This window comes from Emys orbicularis, chromosome 9 (assembly GCF_028017835.1).
Source record: "Emys orbicularis isolate rEmyOrb1 chromosome 9, rEmyOrb1.hap1, whole genome shotgun sequence".
In the NCBI taxonomy this organism is placed as follows: Eukaryota; Metazoa; Chordata; order Testudines; family Emydidae; genus Emys; species Emys orbicularis.
The window spans coordinates 40,016,383-40,037,586 of record NC_088691.1 but is presented as its reverse complement, the minus strand read 5'-3'; the positions used below and the strand labels follow the sequence as shown (position 1 = coordinate 40,037,586).

Here is a 21,204-nt window from a genome sequence, read left to right as displayed (position 1 = left end):
GGTTGCGTGTTTTGTTTTCTTTGCTCGGTAATCTGCTTTGTTCTGTTTGCTATCCCATATAATCACTTAAAATTTACCTTTTGTAGTTAATAAACTTATTTCTGGTTTATTCCAAAACCCAGTTTGTGCCGTTCATATGTGGGGGTGGAGGCAAAAAGCTGTGCATATCTCCCTCCACATTGAGGGAGGGGGTGATTTTTATGAGCTTGTGTTGTAGAGTTCTCTATATAGTGCAGGACAATATTATTTTGGCTTTATACCCCAAAGGAGGTGTCTATGTGAGTGCTGGCCATTCCCCTTGCTAAGTCCTCCCACACAGCTGATTTCAGTCAGTGTCTGCAGCTGGGTGTGGCCTTACCTGTGTGTGGCCTTACCTGTGTGTGTGCTGGAGAAGGCTTGAGAGCCTAGCACAGCAAGAACAGGTTGAGGAAACCCAGGGTGGTGGAAAGGGCGGGCTCAGTGAGACCCCAGCACATCAGGTGGCACTCCAGGAGGGGGGTTCAACCTGTCACAGCCCCATTAGCCTAAGGAACTTCTGACAGTACAAGAAGCGTTCAGATTAAAAGGAGATTTTAAGAAACTTGCTTAAAACACTGGCATTGCCAGGCAGAAGACACCATATTCTTTAAAAAACAGCTTTATCTGAAGTCAGCTCAAGAACTTTACTGAATCTCGAAGACTCAAATTAGGTGCCATAAACTGCAGGATTGAAACACGGGATCTAATGTTATTTTTATCACCTCCCATCAGTCCTGTCAAGGCGAGGGTCCCATCCAGAACAGCAGGGTTCATTGTAGCTATGTCCCAGCTGATGATGACCATCTCTGGATAGTGGCTAAGCCTGAAAGGTTTCAGAAGGACAGCTTGTCTTTTGCAAAATAGACCTCCTACTCCAGGTGCATGATAAAATTAAACACCTTTTGCGCTGTGTCTCAGGCCAGAGTTAAACCAGCAAGTGAGTGGGCATGAGGCACCAAGAATAAAACCTTGTGGCCTGATTTTTGTGAGGTGCAGAGCACCTGCAGCTCCCATGGACTTAGAGGCCTTGTGGGGGTTTGGCATCTCTGCAAATCAGGCCATAGGTGTGTTGATCTGTGTAGCTAGTGCTCATCACTGCAGTAGCTAGGTAGGTCCTAGGGAATATTCCATACATCCATGTGTACTCCTCTCCCCTACCATTGTACCCCTGCTCCACACAACTTCCTGCATGATGCTGACAAAATCCCTTTCTCTGGCAAATGTTCGCTGCCAGTAGGTGGTGACACAGTCCCCTTGGGGAAGAATGGGGACAAGCTCACTGCCATGTGGTACCGCTGTATGTATGCTCTGTTTGTTTTGGGCCCAATTCAAAGCCCATTGATGTCAATGGCCCTTTCTGCATCCAGGCTGGACCTGCAAGTGAGCTGGAGGCCAGGCAGGGACCAAGAGGAAGGGTCCATGCCCGAGGCTGATTCTGGCAGTCCCTCCCATCGTCCCAAGGAGGAATCGGCTGTAGGGGCTAGGCTACTTCCTGAGCCTACTGCCCTCCCCAGAGGAGATTGAATGGTGATCTGTAAGTACCTACACTGGGAGAAGGCATTTGATACTAGAGGGCTCTTTAATATAGCAGCCAAAGACAGAACAAGATCCAATGGCTGGAAGGTGGAGTCACCGAAGTTCAAACTGGAAATAAGATCCCAGGTTTTAACAGTGAGGGGTAATTAACTAGCCACTGGTCCATATTCCCAAGGGAGGTGGGAAGTTCTCCATTATTTGGAATAGTTAATTCAGACTGGATATGTCTAAAGTATCTGTGTAGCTCAGCCACCACATGTTGTCTAGAGGCAGCAATCACTGGAGGAATTTCCGTGGCCAGTGTTGTGCAAGGTGTCAGATTAGATGACCACTTTGATCCTTTATGGGTTTAAAACCTATAAAAGACCGTCAGCCTAGCAAATGTGTACTCATAAATCTGGAATAAAAGCCAAGATTTGGAAAAACCCAAAGAGAAAGTTTGATTGAATTTTAAGGCTGTTATAAAAGGCGTTGGCGCACCAGGCGAGAGGGACCAGCCTGCCATTTGTGAAGGAATTCAGACAGATTGCACCCTCACAATAATAGCATATAAACGATCTATAACTCTCACTCCCCTTATTTAACTACTCTCTGAAGTTTATATGCAGTAATAAATTCCTGCTCTGCAAATCAGTCTGAGCTGATCAGGTAGTTAAGCATCCCCCTTGGTGTTCATTTCCCAGTTGACTCCCTCCCCATAATTTTTCTGAGCAGGGGAGGGGAGGGAGGAGAAGGCTGGAGGACGGCGCAAAAGAAGCTCAGTATTTTTCCTGTCTGAAAAAGTCTGTACAGTAACATCCTTGAGGACCAGGAATCTTCCCACTCGGTCTACTCCCCGCGATGAGCTGAACACAAGTCAGGCAACAATAATGGATTAATAATTTGTCTCTTAAAAGGAAAGCCAATCAAAATCAGAACTGTTGAGTCTGAAAGAGATCCTCCAGCCACCTAGTGTGGCTCTGTGTCCATCCCCCGGCATCGTGGCAGGACCGATTCAGCGATAGGCATTGCTATGCCATCTGACCGATAACATCCCATCTCTGACAGTGGCCATACCAGCTACTTCAAAGGAGGGTACAAGAAATGCCATGTGAGTGACTAGGGCCCTGATTTAGCAAAGCACTCAAGCCCATGCTCAAGTACCATTTGACTTCAATGGGATAAGCACATGCTTACATGCTTTGCTGAATCCAGGCCTTACGAAATAAGCTGCTCATGGGGGAGGTTGCATCCTACCTCCCAATAGTTAGAGGTTGGTTTGTGTTCTGAAGTAGGAGGGTTTCTAGCCCTCTGGGATTGGGCTTTTTCTTCAGTCCTAACATAACAGTGGGCTCTCTCATTAGCCGTAGGAACGTGTGATCCTGATAAGTGTCCTCGATCACCCTTCCTGCTAGTCCCAGACCAATGTGTCGCTATTGTCAATGGTGGTGTTTTGCACCATTCCTGTGCCACGCTGCCTCATTTCATGGAAGTTTATTCTAGCCTGGGGTATAGCCAATAAAGGGCATCCCTCAGCCTCCATTGGCAGCTTGTTCCATTGCCAGAGTTAGTCTTTAATAAACTTTCCCCTGCTGCAGAACCATTACTGTTGTTTCTGACCGTGCTGAAAAGTGAGGATCATGTGTCTCTGCCCTCCTAGATCATCCCCATACAGCTGTAGACACCAGACAGGGAGAGGGGACAGGTTAGTGCCTATGTATCAGGCTGGGAAGAGTTGGAATCCCAGCTGTGAGTCACAAGTTCAGCCCAACCCCTCTTCTTTCTGAGCTAGGTTCACTAAGGTCCAGGCAGTTGAGGTGGGAATCTTTCAGGACCTTAACTAAACTTCATTGATCCCTCCTGGGTCCTTCAGGTGATTAAGGTCTGAATACCTAGTGCAGGACTGAATATCGCCAGTCCTGAAAGGAGGAAAACTTTCTCCCACAGGAAGTTTGGAAGCTGCGCATGGGTTTGGAACGTTCGGGCAAAAGGTGGGGGGATGGATTAGTGGGCAGAAAGCAGGTGAGGCAGCTAGCATTACACAATCAATGGCATGCATTTCACAGGTATATATGTCTATTTTTAGTTACACCTGAGAGAACCAGGAACCCGCTGCCCACCAGGAGCCCCAGCGCCATCTACCATAGGAGCTCCCTGCCTCTCAGCAGCCTCAGTAACCTCATGAGCCCCCAGCACCGACCCACCCACCTCTCCCCAGTTTCCAACTCAGACTCCCCCCATCCCCAGCTCCACCTTCAAGCGCTCAACTATCCAAGCCACAACTGCCTAATTTTGTACGGCTCCATGTACTACTTCCGCCACTGCTCAGGATAGATTGTGTTTATGGCCTGGTGAAAATTATGTGCAAATAAGATCATGCAGTAATTTGCATAGAATGTCATACGTGGAGCAGCACAAAACTTGGCAGATATGCTCTTTATCCAGCAGCGTGCCAGTTGACCCCTGGCATCACATAAACTAGCCTGAAGGAAGCTGCTGTCAGTGGCCCCAATGGACTGTTGTGACAGCCAGGGTGCATGGAAATCCTGGGAAGGGAGTGACGACACTGGCATTGTGCACCAGAGAATTCTCCCCAGGCACCCAATTTAGGGCCATGTCCCATAGATGGCATAATATCAAGCAGCTTCTGTGCAGGGAAAACCTGAGCCATAGACTCGTCCCATGTGCTCTTGCCCTTGGAGCTACACAGAAGCTGACAACCCCTCTCCCCCCCAATCTCATCAAAGGCTTCCCACTTCACAGGTCACACTGCCCGCTCCTCTCCGCCCTTCTGAGGCAGTCTGCGCAGGGACCTGGCTCAGAGGCTTCTACGACTGAAGTTACTGAGTCAGTTGCACAAAAGCTGACAAAAAATGAATGTGTCAGGCAGGAAAGACAATTCCTAATGCCACCGCTTGGCTTTTAATGCCTGGGGCCCGCTCCCCCAGCTGTGTGGGTAGCACCTCCATCTTTACCCTCTCTGCACTCCTCTTTCAACTCACACACATGTGAACTCCATTCCGCATTAAGGGGCGTTGCCTACGTGCACATAGCCAGGAGAGAGTTAGACCCATGAGTCCCATCTTCCCCATCATGGCAAGTAAAGTAGATTCTTCATCCACAGGGAATGCTGCAACCCTGCAAGGCCCAGGAGGTCTAGAAACCAGGCTAGCAGCACTGCTCGGCAGCAGACATCCCCATACTACCACCCCGCAGCGGCTGTAGGAAGCTTGCACTCCACTGCCCATGACCCACTGACACAGCCCATGGGAAGTCCTGCCTGAAGAGGTCTGACAGGCAGCAGCCTCATGGCTCCTGGTCAGCTCCCAGCCCTATGTAAACCCAAGGGGCATTCTAGGCAACCGTGTGGATCTGTAGTTGCCATGGCTATTACTGCTCTTGAGCTCCTGGCTGTGACCTTGGCTTGATTTGGACTTTGCCTCCTGACCTGGACCCAGAAACCTGACTCAGACTCTGACCCTTGGCATTGACCCTGGCCTGGAACCTGACTATGAACTCCTCTGCTCCTCTCAGCCTCAGGTTTGACCCTGCTCTGATCCTTGGTCCTGACAGCCAGTGTCAGGAGCCTGACACTGCCTCTCAGAGAGGTGAATTACCTCCATTGATAGAAAAACCTCTTCCATTGATGGAGGAAGCATCTACTCTACATTGGCACTCCTGCAGCACGACAGCTGTGCCACTGAACCTCCTGTAGCTAGCCATAGTCTTGAGTGCTTTGCCATTTCGATCCCTGCTTTTCTCTTCCCGGTCTCCCAGCAGCCAACCACAGTTCTTTCTCCCTGTGGGCTGTCTTCAGTTATCCACAGCTAAACATGAAGCTTCAGCCTCCCTGGCTACTTCTCTAGCTCTTTGCCCTTCATGTCATGGCCTTCCCAGGCCCTTGTAACTCGAACTGCACTTTCTAAGCTGTCAGGTCATTTCTCAAAGGCTTATTGGACCACTTCTCAAAGGAGCACAGCCCTAGCTCTCCAGCAGCGTTCCCCAACTACTGCTGCTTCCCACAGCTCGGATCAGTTATTATAATTAAACCTCCCTAAAACTGTCAGCTGGGGTCACTAATTATTCCTGGGTTGCCAGGTCACAGAGCCTGGCTTGCCTTAAAGAAAGCCTGGGACATCTGCCTGCTGGGGGCCGGGGGAAGATCAGTGAGTAGTAAATTGGTGCATGGCGCTGTCATTGCTGGGTGAGGGATCGGGCTGCAGAGATCAAAGTTCATGTACCATTTTGGAAGCAGGGCTCTGGACTGCAGGGGACAGAACAGACTGTAGCGTATAGAGCCCACAACGCCATGGTATCTGAGCACCTCACAATCTTTGCACTGTATTTATCCTCACAGCAGCCCTGTGAGGGAGGTGCTAATATCCCATTTTACAGATAGCCTCTCTGTGCCTCAGTTTCCCAAGTGATGTGCTTGCACAGCCGGAGCAGAGAATTGAACCCAAGTCTCTTGAGACCCAGCCGTCCTTCTCCTCCATGAGGAGGCAAATTTATTCCTCTCTGATGTTTACATCAGGCCGTCCTTATTGTAATGTTAAATACAATATCCTGTAGTTGTTAAGCCTCAATAGGAGCAATAGCACAGCTGATAGTAAAGCTAGTATCAGAGGACACGGCGCTGCTTTTTGGTTAAGCTGTCAAACCAAGATTCTGCCCACTTGTGCTCGCTAGCCTTGAGCCTGAGTCTGAGCCCTACACATTGCAGTGTAGACATACTTCTAAATCCACTGGTGCTCTCTGTAATAGGAGGGGTGCTAGCCAATTCCAGTTCTGGCTTCATAAAACCGACCTGTGCTTTGGGGTGAAAGGTGCTGGATAAACATAGTATATTAGTCCGGTCTGTACCCAGACACTCCCCAAGGGCAGTGTAAGGAGGGCTGCTGGGGTGAGGTCAGGATTGTGCAGGGAGGTTCAAGTTTTCAGTAGAAGTGAAGGGAGCACATGGGTCTGGTGTTTTGCAAAGGCATTGGGGGTGTGGTTCTTAGTGATAAGAAAATGACATTTTGACAGCTAATCCAGCATGCCCCGCTGGGTCACCGCACACCCCAGCTAGGCTGCAATGCCCTCATCCGGCCCAGCGTGAAGCCACGTTGTGCTCCTCTCTTGTATTTTGGCTGAAGCAAGAAAACCACCAGGGGGTTTAATGATGATTCTTTCTTTAAGCAGTGAATGGTCCTCTCTAGGTGCTGAGTCTGGCCTCAAGCTCCCCCTTGTGACCTCAGGCATGTATTGTACTTACTCATGCCTGCTCTGTTCAGCTAGCACTAGCTACAAAAACCTCTCAGCCCCCCTCCTTCTCCCCACAGGCTGGGTGTGTCTGCGCTCGCCACCTCAGTTGCTGTCCCCGGCAATGCTCATTACCCTTTGCATACAGTAATGCTGCCTGAGCTGGATCATCCTTGTCAAAATCATGTCCTCCATTTTTGGAAGCCCCTTCACTAGTGTGGACAGTGAATCTCCATCACGGTGACATTTGATACGAGGCCACCGACCAGAGTCCCTGTGGCAGGGTGGCTGGCCCTTTAAGAGGAGATGACTCTTGCCCCACCCAGGGGCGGCTCTATGTATTTTGCCGCCCCAAGCATAGCAGTGAGGCAGCCTTCGGCGGTGCACCTGCTGGAGGTCCGCTGGTAACGTGGATTCGGCGGCATGCCTGCAGGAGGTCCGCCGGTCCTGCGCCTTCAATGTACCCACCGCCAAAGCTGCGGGACCGGCGGACCTCCCGCAGGCATGCCACCGAAGGCTGCCTGACTGCTGCCCTCACAGCGACCGGCAGGCCGCCCCCCGCGGCTTGCTGCCCCAGGCACGTGCTTGGTGCGCTGGTGCCTGGAGCCACCCCTGGCCCCACCTGTGATACTTAGCTCACCTACCCAGGTGGAGGAAATGAGCAAAGTCACATGATAGGCAGGTCATGTGGCTAAGTCAGGTGCTGGGGTGGAGCTAAAACAGAGGCCTGTAGAGTTAAAGGCAGAGTGCAGGAAGGAAGCCCTGGGAGTTGCTATATGATTGAGAGCAGGCAGTGACTGAGGAGAGCTTAGAGGGTGAGCTGAAGGTTGTCTGAAATCTGTAGGGCACGGTGACCTCGAGATGGAGTGGCTGTGCCCAGCCTGAGCCAGGAGACTCCTGCATCTTAGACTTGGATACCCTGGAAAGAGCGGGCTCTTCTTTTAGCAAGTTAGCTGGAGGTCTGAGTTACTGCAGTAACTGAACCAGCCTGGGAGATTCAACGTGAGTGAGGCAGCAGCCAGGGCCGGCTCTAGGATTTTTGCCGCCCAAAGCAAAAACAATTTTGGCCGCCCCCCCCCTTCGTTTTTTAATTGCCCCACCCCCGGCCCCACCTCAACTCCGCCCCTTCCCCAAATCCCCATCCCTGCCTCCTCCCCGCAGGCTCTCAAGCCTAGGAGGGAGGGGGAGCAGCGGCGCGCGAAACGGCTGTTTCGCGTGCCGCGGCCGCTCGGGATCTCCCCCTCCCTGCCAGGTTTGAGAGCCTGGGAGGGAGGGGGAGACTCCGAGTGGCCGCGGCGCGGGCGCCGCTTCTCCCCCTCCCTCCCAGGCTTGAGAGCCTGGGAGGGAGGGGGAGCAGCGGCGCGCGAAACAGCTGTTTCACGCGCCGCGGCCGCTCGGAATCTCCCCCTCCCTCCCAGGTTTGAGGGTGAGTAGCGGCGGGAGGGAGGGTGAGTAGCGGCGCGCGAGCGGCAGCGGAGGTGAGCGAGGGCAGCCGGGGCACATTTTTAGGGGCGGCATTCTGGCGCCGGCCATGCCGCCCCTAAAAATGTGCCGCCCCAAGCACCAGCTTGTTTAGCTGGTGCCTAGAGCCGGCCCTGGCAGCAGCTGGCCTGGAGCTAGGCGATATGGTGGCAGTCCTAGGGAGATTAAACCCTGCTCTCTCCCCTACTCTGTGCAGCATCGGTTCCTGAAGCCTGGTGAGACCAGGCCTAGCTCCCTCATGTCCTCAGACTCTGTGTGCCTCCCAATTGCAGCTGCTGGCCTTGAGGCACTGTTAGCTGGGATCCCGTGAGTCCCCTCACGGTGACCAAGTGTTTTGTGTTTTGCCTGTTTCCTGAGCCCTCGTTGCCGTAGGTCAGGTTTATCTTGCCCAGTGCTTCTGGCAGGCTCGCCCCCCATCCCAAGCCAGGCTGGCTCAAGCATAGCGAGGGAGAGCCCTGGCTGAGCCCACATGTGCCTCAGACCAGCATGGCTCAAAGTACGGCCAGAGCGACAGTATGTGTGAGTGAGGCTACTATGGAGGTCCTGGCTTTAGTGTGGCAAGAAAGATAGGAGGGTCCTTCTGCTCAGAAACAGTGTCTGCCTAACACTCCCTACCCCAGCTGTCCTTCATGCTGCCAGGTCAAGCCACGCCCAGCTCCAGGATGGGATGTCTCTGGGCTTTATAGGAAAATCCTGTTCTCCCAGCAGCCTCAGCCTTTGTATATCCAGTAGCGGGCGCTCACTCAGGTGCCCAGTCTGTTGTCATCCCACACCAGCTCCATGTGACTCCTTTCATCCAGCACCCAACAACCATAGTCAGTAATCTGCCTCCCCTTGGATATCACCAGTGGCACAGGAACTCTGGAATGGGATCTCTTGCTAGCAGCTCGTAGGCTACTCCTTCCCAAACCACGATAAATACAAAATGGGAGTCTAACTCCCTTTCTGACCAAGAGTCTGGAGCTGTCACATGGTGTCTCAGATCCATGTGACTCACGTTTCCAGATATGGTTATCCGTTACCTTGCCCAGCACCCTCTCCAAGGGCAATAATATAATAATAATAATAATTAATAATAATGCCTTTGGGACTGTCCAATCCCTCCCTAGGGACAAACCTGTCTGTGACAAGGGCTTCCTTCCTGAGACCATCCACATTAGCTTAATGACCCCATGAAATCAATGGGATGGTTTTGGGGGATGATCATGGTCTGACCCTATGCAACTGCCCTAGGAGTTCAAGAGGGAGTTAGATTCACCACCATCCCCACCTGACCTTTCTGGATCACCAGTGCAGCATGGTGAAAAAAGCAGGAGCTGCTTGGCCAGAATTTCCACCCATCCTCCATGCAAGTGGGGGCTGGGGAGGGCTCTGGAAGGGCCTTGATTCTACCCCAATGCACCAGCCTGTGTAGCTGAGCCAACGAAGAATAGCGGAGTAATGAACTGTTACTGGTCAGTGCAGTTAGCAGCTTACAACCATCCAGGAGCAAAGGAGGTGCGGAGAACAGTGATTCTGAGATACAATTCCACCCAGATACGCACCAGCCCTTATGCAGGGGTGACAGGGCTAAAAGCAAATGATCTCATTAGCCCTTCGTTTGGAGCAGACAGCAAAGTAACTGATTCCTTGTATGTATTTGCTGAACGCTAGCATGAATCAAGGGTAGAGATATTTAGGCTAAAGTTTCCCTTAACTGCAGTGACAAGGGGAAAGTGAACCTAATGTCGGATCAGCACAGCTCTGAAGTCAATGGTGCTAACCCTGGTTAGCTGAGGATGTGGCACGCGGTGTTTATTTCACATAAAGCCAAAAAGCCACGTTGATGCAACACGAAGGTTGCACAGGTTAAAAATCACAGAAGTCAGGAAATGCCAAAGCTGAGAGGTTCAGCAGCAGCCTTAACTGAACGACAGCGCAAGGCCGGTACGCTTTATGGAATACATTACACGCAGAGCACACACTATGCAGCTAAAATGTCAAGCGAATAAGCAAGGAAAGTAGATGCAAAGTGGTGCAAAATTGTATTGCTTCTTATCTCTGATAATCCTCTTATGTATTGCTTCTCTTTTATCCAGCGTGTTGTCTTTCGAAGGTACTGATTCAGCCCCCCATGACGGTAGTATCTGAAGCCCGGATCTCAAAGGTATGTAGGGCCCTAACTCCCAGGGGTGTTAGGCACTTGTGTACCTGAGAGGGTGTGGGCCTGTGTGAGGTAGGGTAGTGCTGTATTTCCACTTTTACAGGCAGATCACTGAGGCAGTGAAAGGCAAAGTGCGAGATTAACAAAGGGGACCTAGGCACTGCAACCTTGAGGCCAGCTTTAGGTACCCTACAACCTCATGGAATCCACAGCCTCGAGCTGGGCCCCACAGTACGTGGGGCAGGGGAGAGGTCTCTAACTGGGATCCACAGAAGCTAAATGTGGAATGGGGAGCTGCCTACACTAGCCAATAGGAAATGCTGGGGGGTGGGGGGGTGTTAAGTCAGGAGAGGGCCCTAACCACTGTCTCTGAACATCTCCTGCTGAAGTCGTTCCATTCTGTACAAATGACTAAATCACTGGGACGGGGCCTCCCACACCCTAACCACTGGTCCATCTCACCCTCTGGTCCAATGAATATTCAGCTACTTATGCAAAGTGGGACAGCTTCACTAGTGCAGATTGAGACCCCCTCCCTACAATATCCCTTAGCCCAGGGGCTAGGGCACCTCCTGAGGGGGTGGGGCCAAGGGTTCAAATCCCTGGTCTGAATCAGGCAGAAGGAGGGTGGGGTTGAACCCCCATCTCCTGCCTGGGTGAGTGCTCTACCCACTGAGCAAAAGGTTGGGACGGGGCAACTCCTCCTCTGGCTGTGTCTGTGCAGGGCCTGGTGTGTGGGGAGGTGGGGGAGTTTCCACTAGGCTGGGCCCAGCAGGCAAGACAGGCGCTGAGGCTGTGCACGTGCTTGCTGGCAGATTTTTTGTTGTTGTTTTTTAATGTCTAGGAGACACTATTGGCAGAAACTTGGGTGCCTAGAAGGTTAGGTGGCAGCTGAACAGGGGGTTCTGAGGATCAGAATTTTGGACGTAGGCGCCTAAAGCGGCAGTTAGAGAGAGATTCACAAAGGGATGTAAGCACCTAAGTCACTTGCCCGAGGTCACAGAGGAAGTTTGTGGCAGTTGGGGGGTGGTGGTGGTGGTGGTGGAGAAAGTGCCTTTAAAACAATGCCTCAAAATCCCACACGGAAGTGTTTGAGTGAGGCCTTGTCAGTCCCTGCTGAAAATTCCCAGCTCTAGTAGAACATATTTATGGTATTTGTCCTGCAACAGGAACAGCAAAAGAGTCAATCTCCCACTTGGGTTGCTCCTAAGTCTGGACACGATTGAGCCTGTAATGAGCTACCCATTTAACCAAGAAAATGGGTGTAGAGAGTGCTCCACATGAGCAGCTTGGCTGTGTTAATTTACCTCCTTTACTGCCTTTGTGTGATTTTTTTTTTTTTTTAATATTAGATTCATGGAGTTGTTTGCATTTAACTTCATATGTTTTAAAGGGTAGGAGGGGAGAATTGCCCATGCTTAATAACTGGTACATTTCAAATCATCTCTGAAATTCACACCTAATTCAGTGGATGGGGTGTGGAGGGTTGGGTTCCCCTTTACTGCTGCTATTGGCCTAGGGATAGTTTACTGCAAGGCTGCATTAACAGGGTAGCAGCACATCTGTTTGCACGGATGGCCGCAGAACAGATGTGTAATTAAAGCTTGGAATTTGCAGTTTTGCAGAATGCAGAAAGACTTGCCCAGCCCCTAAAGTTGCCTTGCTTGTGATTCAGCTTCTGTGATTTTTCCCGTGTCCCTGCTGTTACAGCAGGGGGGTTTTGGGATAGTTTTGCCAGGTGTGTATTTCAGTAAGCTACTTAACATCTCCCTCCTGCAAACGATTCCAGCAGGAGCAGCAGTTCCTCCCCCTTCTCCTAGCACCCTGAATGAAAGGACTAGACTCCTACTCCGCTCCAGCATACACTGACTGTTGTGGGTGGTTCACCACCCCAGGCGAGGTAGGGAAGTTGCCAGGGTTGGCTCTGGGGGTTCACTGATCTCCATAACTGGGAAGTGTCTGTCCTCAGCCGTGCTGCCCTCTGACTGAGCAGGAAATACAGCTCGGCGTTTGAATGCGGGGCTCGGGAACATGTTGGAGGGGGATATGAAAGGCCCCTGTATGTCTCATGCACTCAGATAAGGAGCTGTGTTTCTCGGGTCTTCGCTGACTGTCAATGGTTGTGACCTCCTGCTAGAGTGGTGACTCTTTGGGGGTGGCGAGCAGGTGGAGAGCTGAAGGCAGTAGAGGCTAGCTAGAGTGCGCTAAGTGATGGCCGTGCCCAATGCATCCGCTTTGAAATCTCCACACACCTGGGGTCGACTTGGCTCTGTGCCAGCCGAGGCAGGGACACTGAGTGTGGTGCACTTTACTGTGTGCATGTCTCTGGGCTGAGACCTCCGTCCTGATCCACTCTGCAGCAGTGGTTACAATTCCAGACGCTTCTTGCGAGAGGAGTGATTTGGTCCCTTGTCCCTGGCCGCCTCCTCACCCCTCTGCTGTGTCAGGTGCTGTTAGTATGTTGTCTGCCTGGCTGTAGCCTTCCTGTCCTTGAGATGCCTGTTGCAAGGATTGCTGGGGCTGGAGGCTGATTTCGCTTACAGCAGGGTAATTCTGTTGCCTGGAATGGAGCTGTTGTGGATTTACACCAGTGCACCTGAGATGAGACTCTAGGTCCTGGCTTTAACGCTGAACCACTGTGTGAGCTTCCACAAGTCACTCATCTGTGGGTATGTCTACACTACGAGATTAATCCGAATTTATATAATTCGAATTTGGGAAACAGATTGTATAAATTCGATTGTATGCGGCCACACTAAGCACATTAATTCGGCGGAGTGCGTCCATGTACCGGGGCTAGCGTCGATTTCTGGAGCGTTGCACTGTGGGTAGCTATCCCATAGTTCCCGCAGTCTCCTCCGCCCATTGGAATTCTGGGTTGAGATCCCAATGCATGATGGGGCCAAAAACATTTTCGCGGGTGGTTCTGGGTATATCCTCCCCCCTCTCCAGGAAGCAACGGCAGACAACCGTTTCGCGCCTTTTTCCTGGGTGAACAGTGCAGACGCCATACCACGGCAAGCATGGAGCCCGCTCAGCTCAAGACAGCAGTCATGAACATTGTAAATACCTCGCGCCTTATCGTGCAGTTTATGCTGAACAAGAACCTGGAAAACCAGGCGGCGAGGAGCAGGCTACAGCAGCGCGGCGACGAGAGTGATGAGGATATGGACATGGAATTCTATCAAACCGCGGGACCCGGTGCTTTGGAGATCATGCTGTTAATGGGGCAGGTTATAGGCATGGAATGCCGATTCTGGGCCCGGGAAACAAGCACAGACTGGTGGGACCGCATAGTGTTGCAGGTGTGGGACGATTCCCAGTGGCTGCGGAACTTTCGCATGCGTAAGGGCACTCTCATGGAACTTTGTGACTTGCTTTCCCCTGCCCTGAAGCGCCAGAATACCAGGATGAGAGCAGCCCTCACAGTTGAGAAGCGAGTGGCAATAGCCCTGTGGAAGCTTGCAACGCCAGACAGCTACCGGTCAGTCGGGAATCAATTTGGAGTGGGCAAATCTACTGTGGGGGCTGCTGTGATGCAAGTAGCCAAAGCAATCACTGAGGTGCTGCTACACAAGCTAGTGACTCTGGGAGATGTGCAGGTCATAGTGGATGGCTTTGCTGCAATGGGATTCCCTAACTGTGGTGGGGCGATAGATGGAACCCACATCCCTATCTTGGCACCGGAGCACCAGGGTACCCAGTACATAAACCGCAAGGGGTACTTTTCAATGGTGCTGCAAGCACTTGTGGATCACAAGGGACGTTTCACCAACATCAACGCGGGCTGGCCGGGAAGGGTTCATGATGCTCGCGTCTTCAGGAACACTACTCTGTTTAAAGGGCTGCAGCAAGGGACTTACTTCCCGGACCAGAAAATGACCGTTGGGGATGTTGAAATGCCAATAGTTATTCTTGGAGACCCAGCCTACCCCTTAATGCCATGGCTCATGAAGCCATACACAGGCAGCCTGGACAGGAGTCAGGAGCTGTTTAACTACAGGCTGAGCAAGTGCAGAATGGTGGTAGAATGTGCATTTGGCCGTTTAAAAGGTCGCTGGCAATCGCTACTAACTCGCTCTGACCTCAGCCAAAGAAATCTCCCCATTGTTATTTCTGCTTGCTGTGTGCTCCACAATCTCTGTGAAAGTAAGGGGGAGACCTTTATGGCAGGGTGGGAGGCTGAGGCAAATCGCCTGGCTGCTGATTACGCGCAGCCAGACACCAGGGCGATTAGAAGAACACACCAGGAAGCGCTGTGCATCAGAGAAGCTTTGAAAACCAGTTTCATGACTGGCCAGGCTACAGTGTGAAATTTCTGTTTGTTTCTCCCTTCATGAAAACCAGCCCCCTTTATTGACTCATTCATTCTCTGTAAGCAACCCAGCCTCCCCCTTCCCCCAGCTTTCTTTCAAAGGAAATAAAGTCACTATCGTTTAAAAATCATGTATTCTTTATTAAGTGATTATAAACATAGGGAGAGAACCAAGAAGGTAATCTGGGTGAGGTTTGGGAGGAGGATAGGAGGGAAGTAAAAGGCCACTGAATAAATTCAATATAATGACAGCCTTTTGGTTGGGCTGTCCACTGGGGTGGAGTGGGAGGGTGCACGGAGCCTCCCCCCCCGCGTTCTTACACGTCTGGGTGAGGGGGATATGGAACATGGTGAGGGGGGAGGGAGGTTATACAGCGGCTGCAGCGGCACTCTGTCATCCTCCTGCTGCCGTTCCTGAAGCTCCACCAGACGCCGGAGCATGTCCGTTTGCTCACGCAGCAACCCCAGCGTTGCAGCCTGCCACCTCTCATCTCGAGCGTCCCTCAAGACCTCACGTTCACTGGCATCTTTCCTAAATTTAGATACAGTGTCCTTCCACTCATTCAAATGAGCTCTTTCATTGCGGGTGGATTCCATTATTTCTGTGAACATGTCGTCTCGCGTCCTCTTTCTACGCCGCCTTATCTGAGATAGCCTTTGGGACGGAAGAGGGAGGCTTGAAAAATTTGCAGCTGCTGGAGGGAGGGTTGAAAAAAAGGAGAGAAGTTTTTAAACTGATACATTTTACAGAACAATGCTTATACTCTTTCATGGTGAAAAACACTATTCACATTACATAGCACATGTGATTTCAGTACAAGGTCGCATTTTCCATCTTAATATTGAGTGCCTGTGGCTTTGGTGTTAGAGATCACAGACGCAGGTCCGGGCAACAGAATTCAGCTTGCAGGCAGCCATGGTAAGCCATTGTCTTTCGGCTTCTGCGCCCTCCTTTCCCACATACCAAGCAAAGCCTGTTGACTGCTGCGGTTTTCCTGTTAACCTTCAGCAGCAGAAAACAAACTAACCCCCCCACCATCCAATTCTCTGGGATGATCGCTTTATCCCTCCCCCCACCGCGTGGCAGGTATCAGGGAAGATCCCTGCAGAAACCAAACTAGCCCCCCCGCCCCCCCTCCCGCCATGAATTCCCTGGGATGATCAATGTACCCCTCCCCCCACCGCGTGGCAGGTATCAGGGAAGATCCCTGCAGAAACCAAACTAACCCCCCCGCCCCCCTCCCGCCATGAATTCCCTGGGATGATCAATGTACCCCTCCCCCGACCGCGTGGCTGGTAACAGGGAAGATCCCTGCTAGCCAAACGCGAAAAGCTCAGGGCCAATTCCCCCCCCCCCCCCCCCCCGTGCTTGGCTAACTGCAGGGAAGGATTTCTTTTCAGCCACAGGCAAACAGCCCAGTAGGAACGGCCACCTCTGTCCCCTTAATTAAGTTCCCGTATTTCAACCAGGTTACCATGAGCGATATCACTCTCCTGAGGATTACACAGCAAGATAAAGAATGGATGTTGCTTGAATGCCAGCAAACACCGGGACCATACGCTGCCAGGCTTTGTCAGGCAGTGATACCAGATTACTTGCTGCAAGCATGGCGTGGTCAAGTGTCCTACCATGGAGGACGGAATAAGGCTGCACTGCCCAGAAACCTTGTGGCAAGGCTTTTGGAGTACCTCCAGGAGAGCTTCATGGAGATGTCCCTGGAGGATTTCTGCTCCATCCCCAGACACGTTAACAGACTTTTCCAGTAGCTGTACTGGCCGCGAATGCATCCCAAGTCCTCAGGGCAAATTAATCATTAAAAAACGCTTGCTTTTAAACCATGTTTTATATTTTAAAAGGTAAACTCACCTGAGGTCCCTTCCATGGGGTCATGGTCTTGGCTACTAGCTTGGGAGGCTTGGGAGGGTACTTCAGTCAGGCTGAGAAAAAGATCCTGGCTGTTGGGGAGAACGGAGTTCTGGGTGCTCTCTGCAAGCTCATCTTCCTCCTCCTCCTCCTCCTCTTCCCCATCCGCAGAATCCTCAGGTGTAGCTGATGAGACTATCCCCGACCTGGAATCCACGGTCACAGGTGGGGTAGTGGTGGCGGCCCCCCCTAGAATTGCATGCAGCTCGGCGTAGAAGCGGCATGTCCGCGGCTCTGACCCGGAGCGACCGTTTGCCTCCTTTGTTTTTTGATAGGCTTGTCTGAGCTCCTTGACTTTCACGCGGCACTGATCTGAGTCCCTATTGTGGCCTCTCTCCATCATGCCCTTGGAGATTTTTTCAAAAGTTTTGGCATTTCGTCTTTTCGAACGAAGTTCTGCTAGCACTGAATCCTCTCCCCATATAGCGATCAGATCCAGTACCTCCCGTGCGGTCCATGCTGGTGCTCTTTTTCGATTATCAGCCTGCATGGTTACCTGTGCTGATGAGCTGAGGTATCTGTGGTATCTGTGGTCACCTGTGCTCTCCACGCTGGGCAAACAGGAAATGAAATTCAAATTTTCCTGGGGCTTTTCCTGTCTACCTGGCCAGTGCATGCGAGTTCAGATTGCTGTCCAGAGCGGTCACAATGGTGCACTCTGGGACAGCTCCCGGAGGCCAATACCATCGAATTACGGCCACACTAACCCTAATTCGAATTGACAAAATCGATTTTGGCGCTACTCCGCTCGTCGGGGTGGAGTACAGAAATCGATTTTAAGAGCCCTTTATTTCGAAATAAATGGCTCCGCTGTGTGGACGGGTGCAGGGTTAATTCGATTTAACGCTGCTAAATCCGAATTAAAGTCATAGTGTAGACCAGGCCTGTGTTTCAGTGAAGGAGGATTATCACCTTCCCCACCTGGCCTGCGAGGGAGGGCGGTGTAATTCATTAGCATCTGTAAAGAGCTTGGGGATTTTGTGGTCCGAGGCTCAGGGTATTGTGCTAGCTGCAAAGCACTTTTGGATCCTCCGGGATGGAAGGCGCTAGAAGACTGTGAAGTTTTATCGCAGATCTGGCGATGAGGAAGAGTCTTGCAATTACAGAGCACTTTTCCTTTCGTGACACCCTGCTGGGGAAGGGACATGTGGATTCCGCCTTGCGCTATCAGCTTTGTTAATTTTTAGGATGTGTAAAATACAGCCAAGGCTCATTCTAGGCACTGTCCATGGCAGCAGGCACAGAAATGCCAAGCCCTTCTCCATTCGAGCCCATGTGATGGATCTGGTAATGTTCAGAATCAGGAATGGCATGAGGCAAGGCGGTTGTTTCTTGCTTGGCATTCAGTATATAGCAGGAGGATCTGACCTTGCTCTCTCTCATGGTCCTATACCAGCTATGGACTGGCTACAGAGCTTGCTTATACACACCAGATGTGTTCATCGTAAGATCCTTTAATGCTCTGCCAAGTATGGATGGGTTGATTTTTAAATCAAAGCAATTTAAATCACAAGTTTAAACCATGATTTAAATCAGCAAGCAGGAAGCCTTGATTTAAATAATTTATTTTAATCATGTTTTGCATTGTTTACTCAATTATTTTCCTAAAGAATGGTTGATTCTGACTAGCTGGTGACCATTAAAACATGTTGTTTACAACTAAAAATAGTCTTTACCCTAAATATGGTGCTGCTTTTTGCTAGCCAGGAGGAAACACTGTATTTATACATGCTTATTTAAGCAATTATATAGCTTACCTTCATTTAGATTCTGAATTTTTGAATTCTTTTATGTTAGAAAATGGTGAATGATGCATTTCTCATTTACTAGATGATTCAGTTTTTACTTGGGATTTGTGTCAAGCTCTGTTTGGATGGAAATTCAAAGTCAATTAAAAATACACCAAAAATAGCATCTTAAGGTAGTTTTATTCAATTAAAAATATTAAGTGCTGGATACATAAGAGGGGAAAAAAGTTTATCAAAACATGTTTTTGTTTTCCATTTAAAACTAACTGATTTATTAAACAAAGGAAGTATTATCTGTAGTGAATTAATTGAACAGATTGTTTCTGGTGACCCTGTCCTTCAGGATTTTAGAACTAGTAGATCTCTTCCTCTCACAACTAGTTGTTTGTAGATTGGAAGAGGACAACAAGCTTTCCTGCTTTTTCAATTCAGAGTTGGTTTGAAAGAACTAGTCATTCATCTGAACTAGTTGAATAAACTGAAATTAAGAAAATATTCTCTCTGCACCCGCAGAAGAGGATACTGTTCTCAAAAGCTGGTTTAGCACTTCAAAAAACTCTAATTCCAGGGACATACCCAGTGACTTCCCCCAGTTCAGTGGTCTGGCTTACTTTAAAACTTAGCAGCAAGCATGTACTAGTTAATAGTATTTTTTGTAATTAATTTAAATGATTTTAATATATTATAATAAGTTTAGGCTTTAACAGAGGTTGCCATATTTTGAAATTTAATTTTAAAGAGGTTTATTATAAAAATAAACCCCTATGTTTAATTTAATTTTTAACTCATGGGGTTTTTGTCCTCCTGATAGAAGAGGTTTGGGGCACATCTGGTGGTTACTGGGCAGGAACTGCCGATGTTTCCAGCTTTCCCAGCCATGCCCAGGGCTGCATTCCACAGTGCCTTCAGGCTCAAAACTTTGCATTTTCTGCTGTCGGACCCTGAGCACTGCAGCTTCTGGCATCTTCTGGCTGCTGCAGAGATCAGAGCTGCAGCTGCTCCAGCTGTTCTCTGCACAGAGCTTCAGATCCTGGGCTGCCCTGGTTAGTGCAAGTGCAAAACTACAGCCATCGCAGCAGCTCCCTTCCCAATGCTATGGGCCCCAGGGTCACAAGCAGGATGTGGGTCTGCTGCTGGTCCCTACTGCCTTCAGCTGTCCCAGACCCAGAGCAGCAGCTCTTTGGGCAGGTCTACACTAACCCCCCAATTCGAACTAAGGTACGCAACTTCAGCTACGTGAATAACGTAGCTGAAGTTCGAAGTACCTTAGTTCGAACGTACCTCGGTCCACACACGGCAGGCAGGCTCCCCCGTCGACTCCGCGGTACTCCTCTCGCCAAGCAGGAGTACCGCAGTCGACGGCGAGCACTTCCGGGTTCGACTTATCGCGTCCAGACAAGACGCGATAAGTCGAACCCAGAAGTTCGATCGCTCGCCGCCGAACTACCGGGTAAGTGTAGACCTACCCTTTGTCATGCTGACCTCTGTGAAGTTCGTCTGGTGGTAGCAGAGCAGCAGTGCATGGTCACTGCTGACTTGTATTCATGAGCAGGGATGATGGGTTTTTTCAGTAATATTTCACGTGGCCAAGGACTGCAGCCTGGGGGTTTGGAGCAGTGATCCGTACACGCTGGACAAACCTCGATCCGTCTGAGGTACCCAGCCACACCGATCCTGCAGTATGTCTTCCTGGCGCTTCCCCCATCAGATCTGGGCTCTGGAGACTGAGATAATGTGTGAGGAGGCGACAGCCTGCCCTAAATCTCTCAAACGCTCCCCGCCAGAGAGAAAAGTGCTGGTTGTAGAGCACAACATCAAGCTGGTTACAAATATTTACCCCGTGGCAGTGCCCTACTGAAGCCAGCTAGGAGCCCCCTGCGGTGTGAGCTTCCCCATGGCAGTGCCCTGACAGAGCCAGCTAGGGGGCCCCCTGTGGTGTGAGCTTCCCCATGGCAGTGCCCTGACAGAGCCGGCTAGGGGGCCCCCGCGGTGTGAGCTTCCCCGTGGCAGTGCCCTGACAGAGCCGGCTAGGGGGCCCCTGCGGTGTGAGCTTCCTCGTGGCAGAGCCCTGAGAGAGCCGGCTAGGAGCCTCCAGCGATGTGAGCTTCCCCGTGGCAGTGCCCCACTGAAACCAGGAAGGCAGTGCCCTGTCCGAGCAGTGTGAGCCGCCTCACAGTTACAGCAGTGCCTGTCATGCAGTGTGACCTTCCCCGCAGCAGTGGCCTCTCCTCCTTCCAGCTGCTCCTTTTCCACTCTTGCAATGGGAGATGTTGCTTTAAGCAGGCCAGTGTCTCCCCCCGCATAAGCCTCTGCTCATGTCTTCATGGTCAGTCTGGTCCCATAGCCCCACAGAGGAAGGGCCTTCCTCACCTCTCACTGCATAAAGATCTCCTGAGTGGAATGCTGCTGCCAGCGCCTGCTCCAGGGCATTGTGCCTCAAGACAGGTACAGTGCTGGCAGCAGCACTGCAAGTCTTTCCCTGCCTTGGCCTGGAGGGACCCCATAGGGCAGTGGTCCCCAACCTTTTTCGTCTGGTGGGTGCCAGACGACGAGCCACGGAGGACCGTGGCGGCGGACGAGCATCCGCCAAAATGCCGCCGATAAGCGGCAACGTCAATAGGCATCGCCGCCAACAAGCAGCGTCATCCAGAGGCGTCGCCGCCAAAATGCTGCCGATCGGCGGCATTTAGGCGGCGACGCCTCTGGATGACGCTGCTTGTCGGCGGCATTTTGGCGGATGCTCGGCTGCTGGCCAGTACACGGGCGCACTTAGACGCCCCGGCGGGCACCATGGTGCCTGCGGGCACCGCATTGG

General features: G+C 51.2%; 1 protein-coding gene across 1 annotated transcript in view; it reads left to right on the top strand.

Annotated features, from left to right (window-relative positions):
* Positions 1-1,542: 1,542 nt before the first annotated feature.
* The window catches only part of FRMPD3 (FERM and PDZ domain containing 3), a 96,709-nt gene continuing 77,047 nt past the window's right edge, over positions 1,543-21,204 (top strand). The window contains exons 1-2 of the mRNA XM_065411031.1: positions 1,543-1,552; positions 10,338-10,405. Of these exons, the coding sequence (XP_065267103.1) occupies positions 1,543-1,552; positions 10,338-10,405 (78 nt within the window). The remainder of the gene's footprint in view (positions 1,553-10,337; positions 10,406-21,204) is intronic.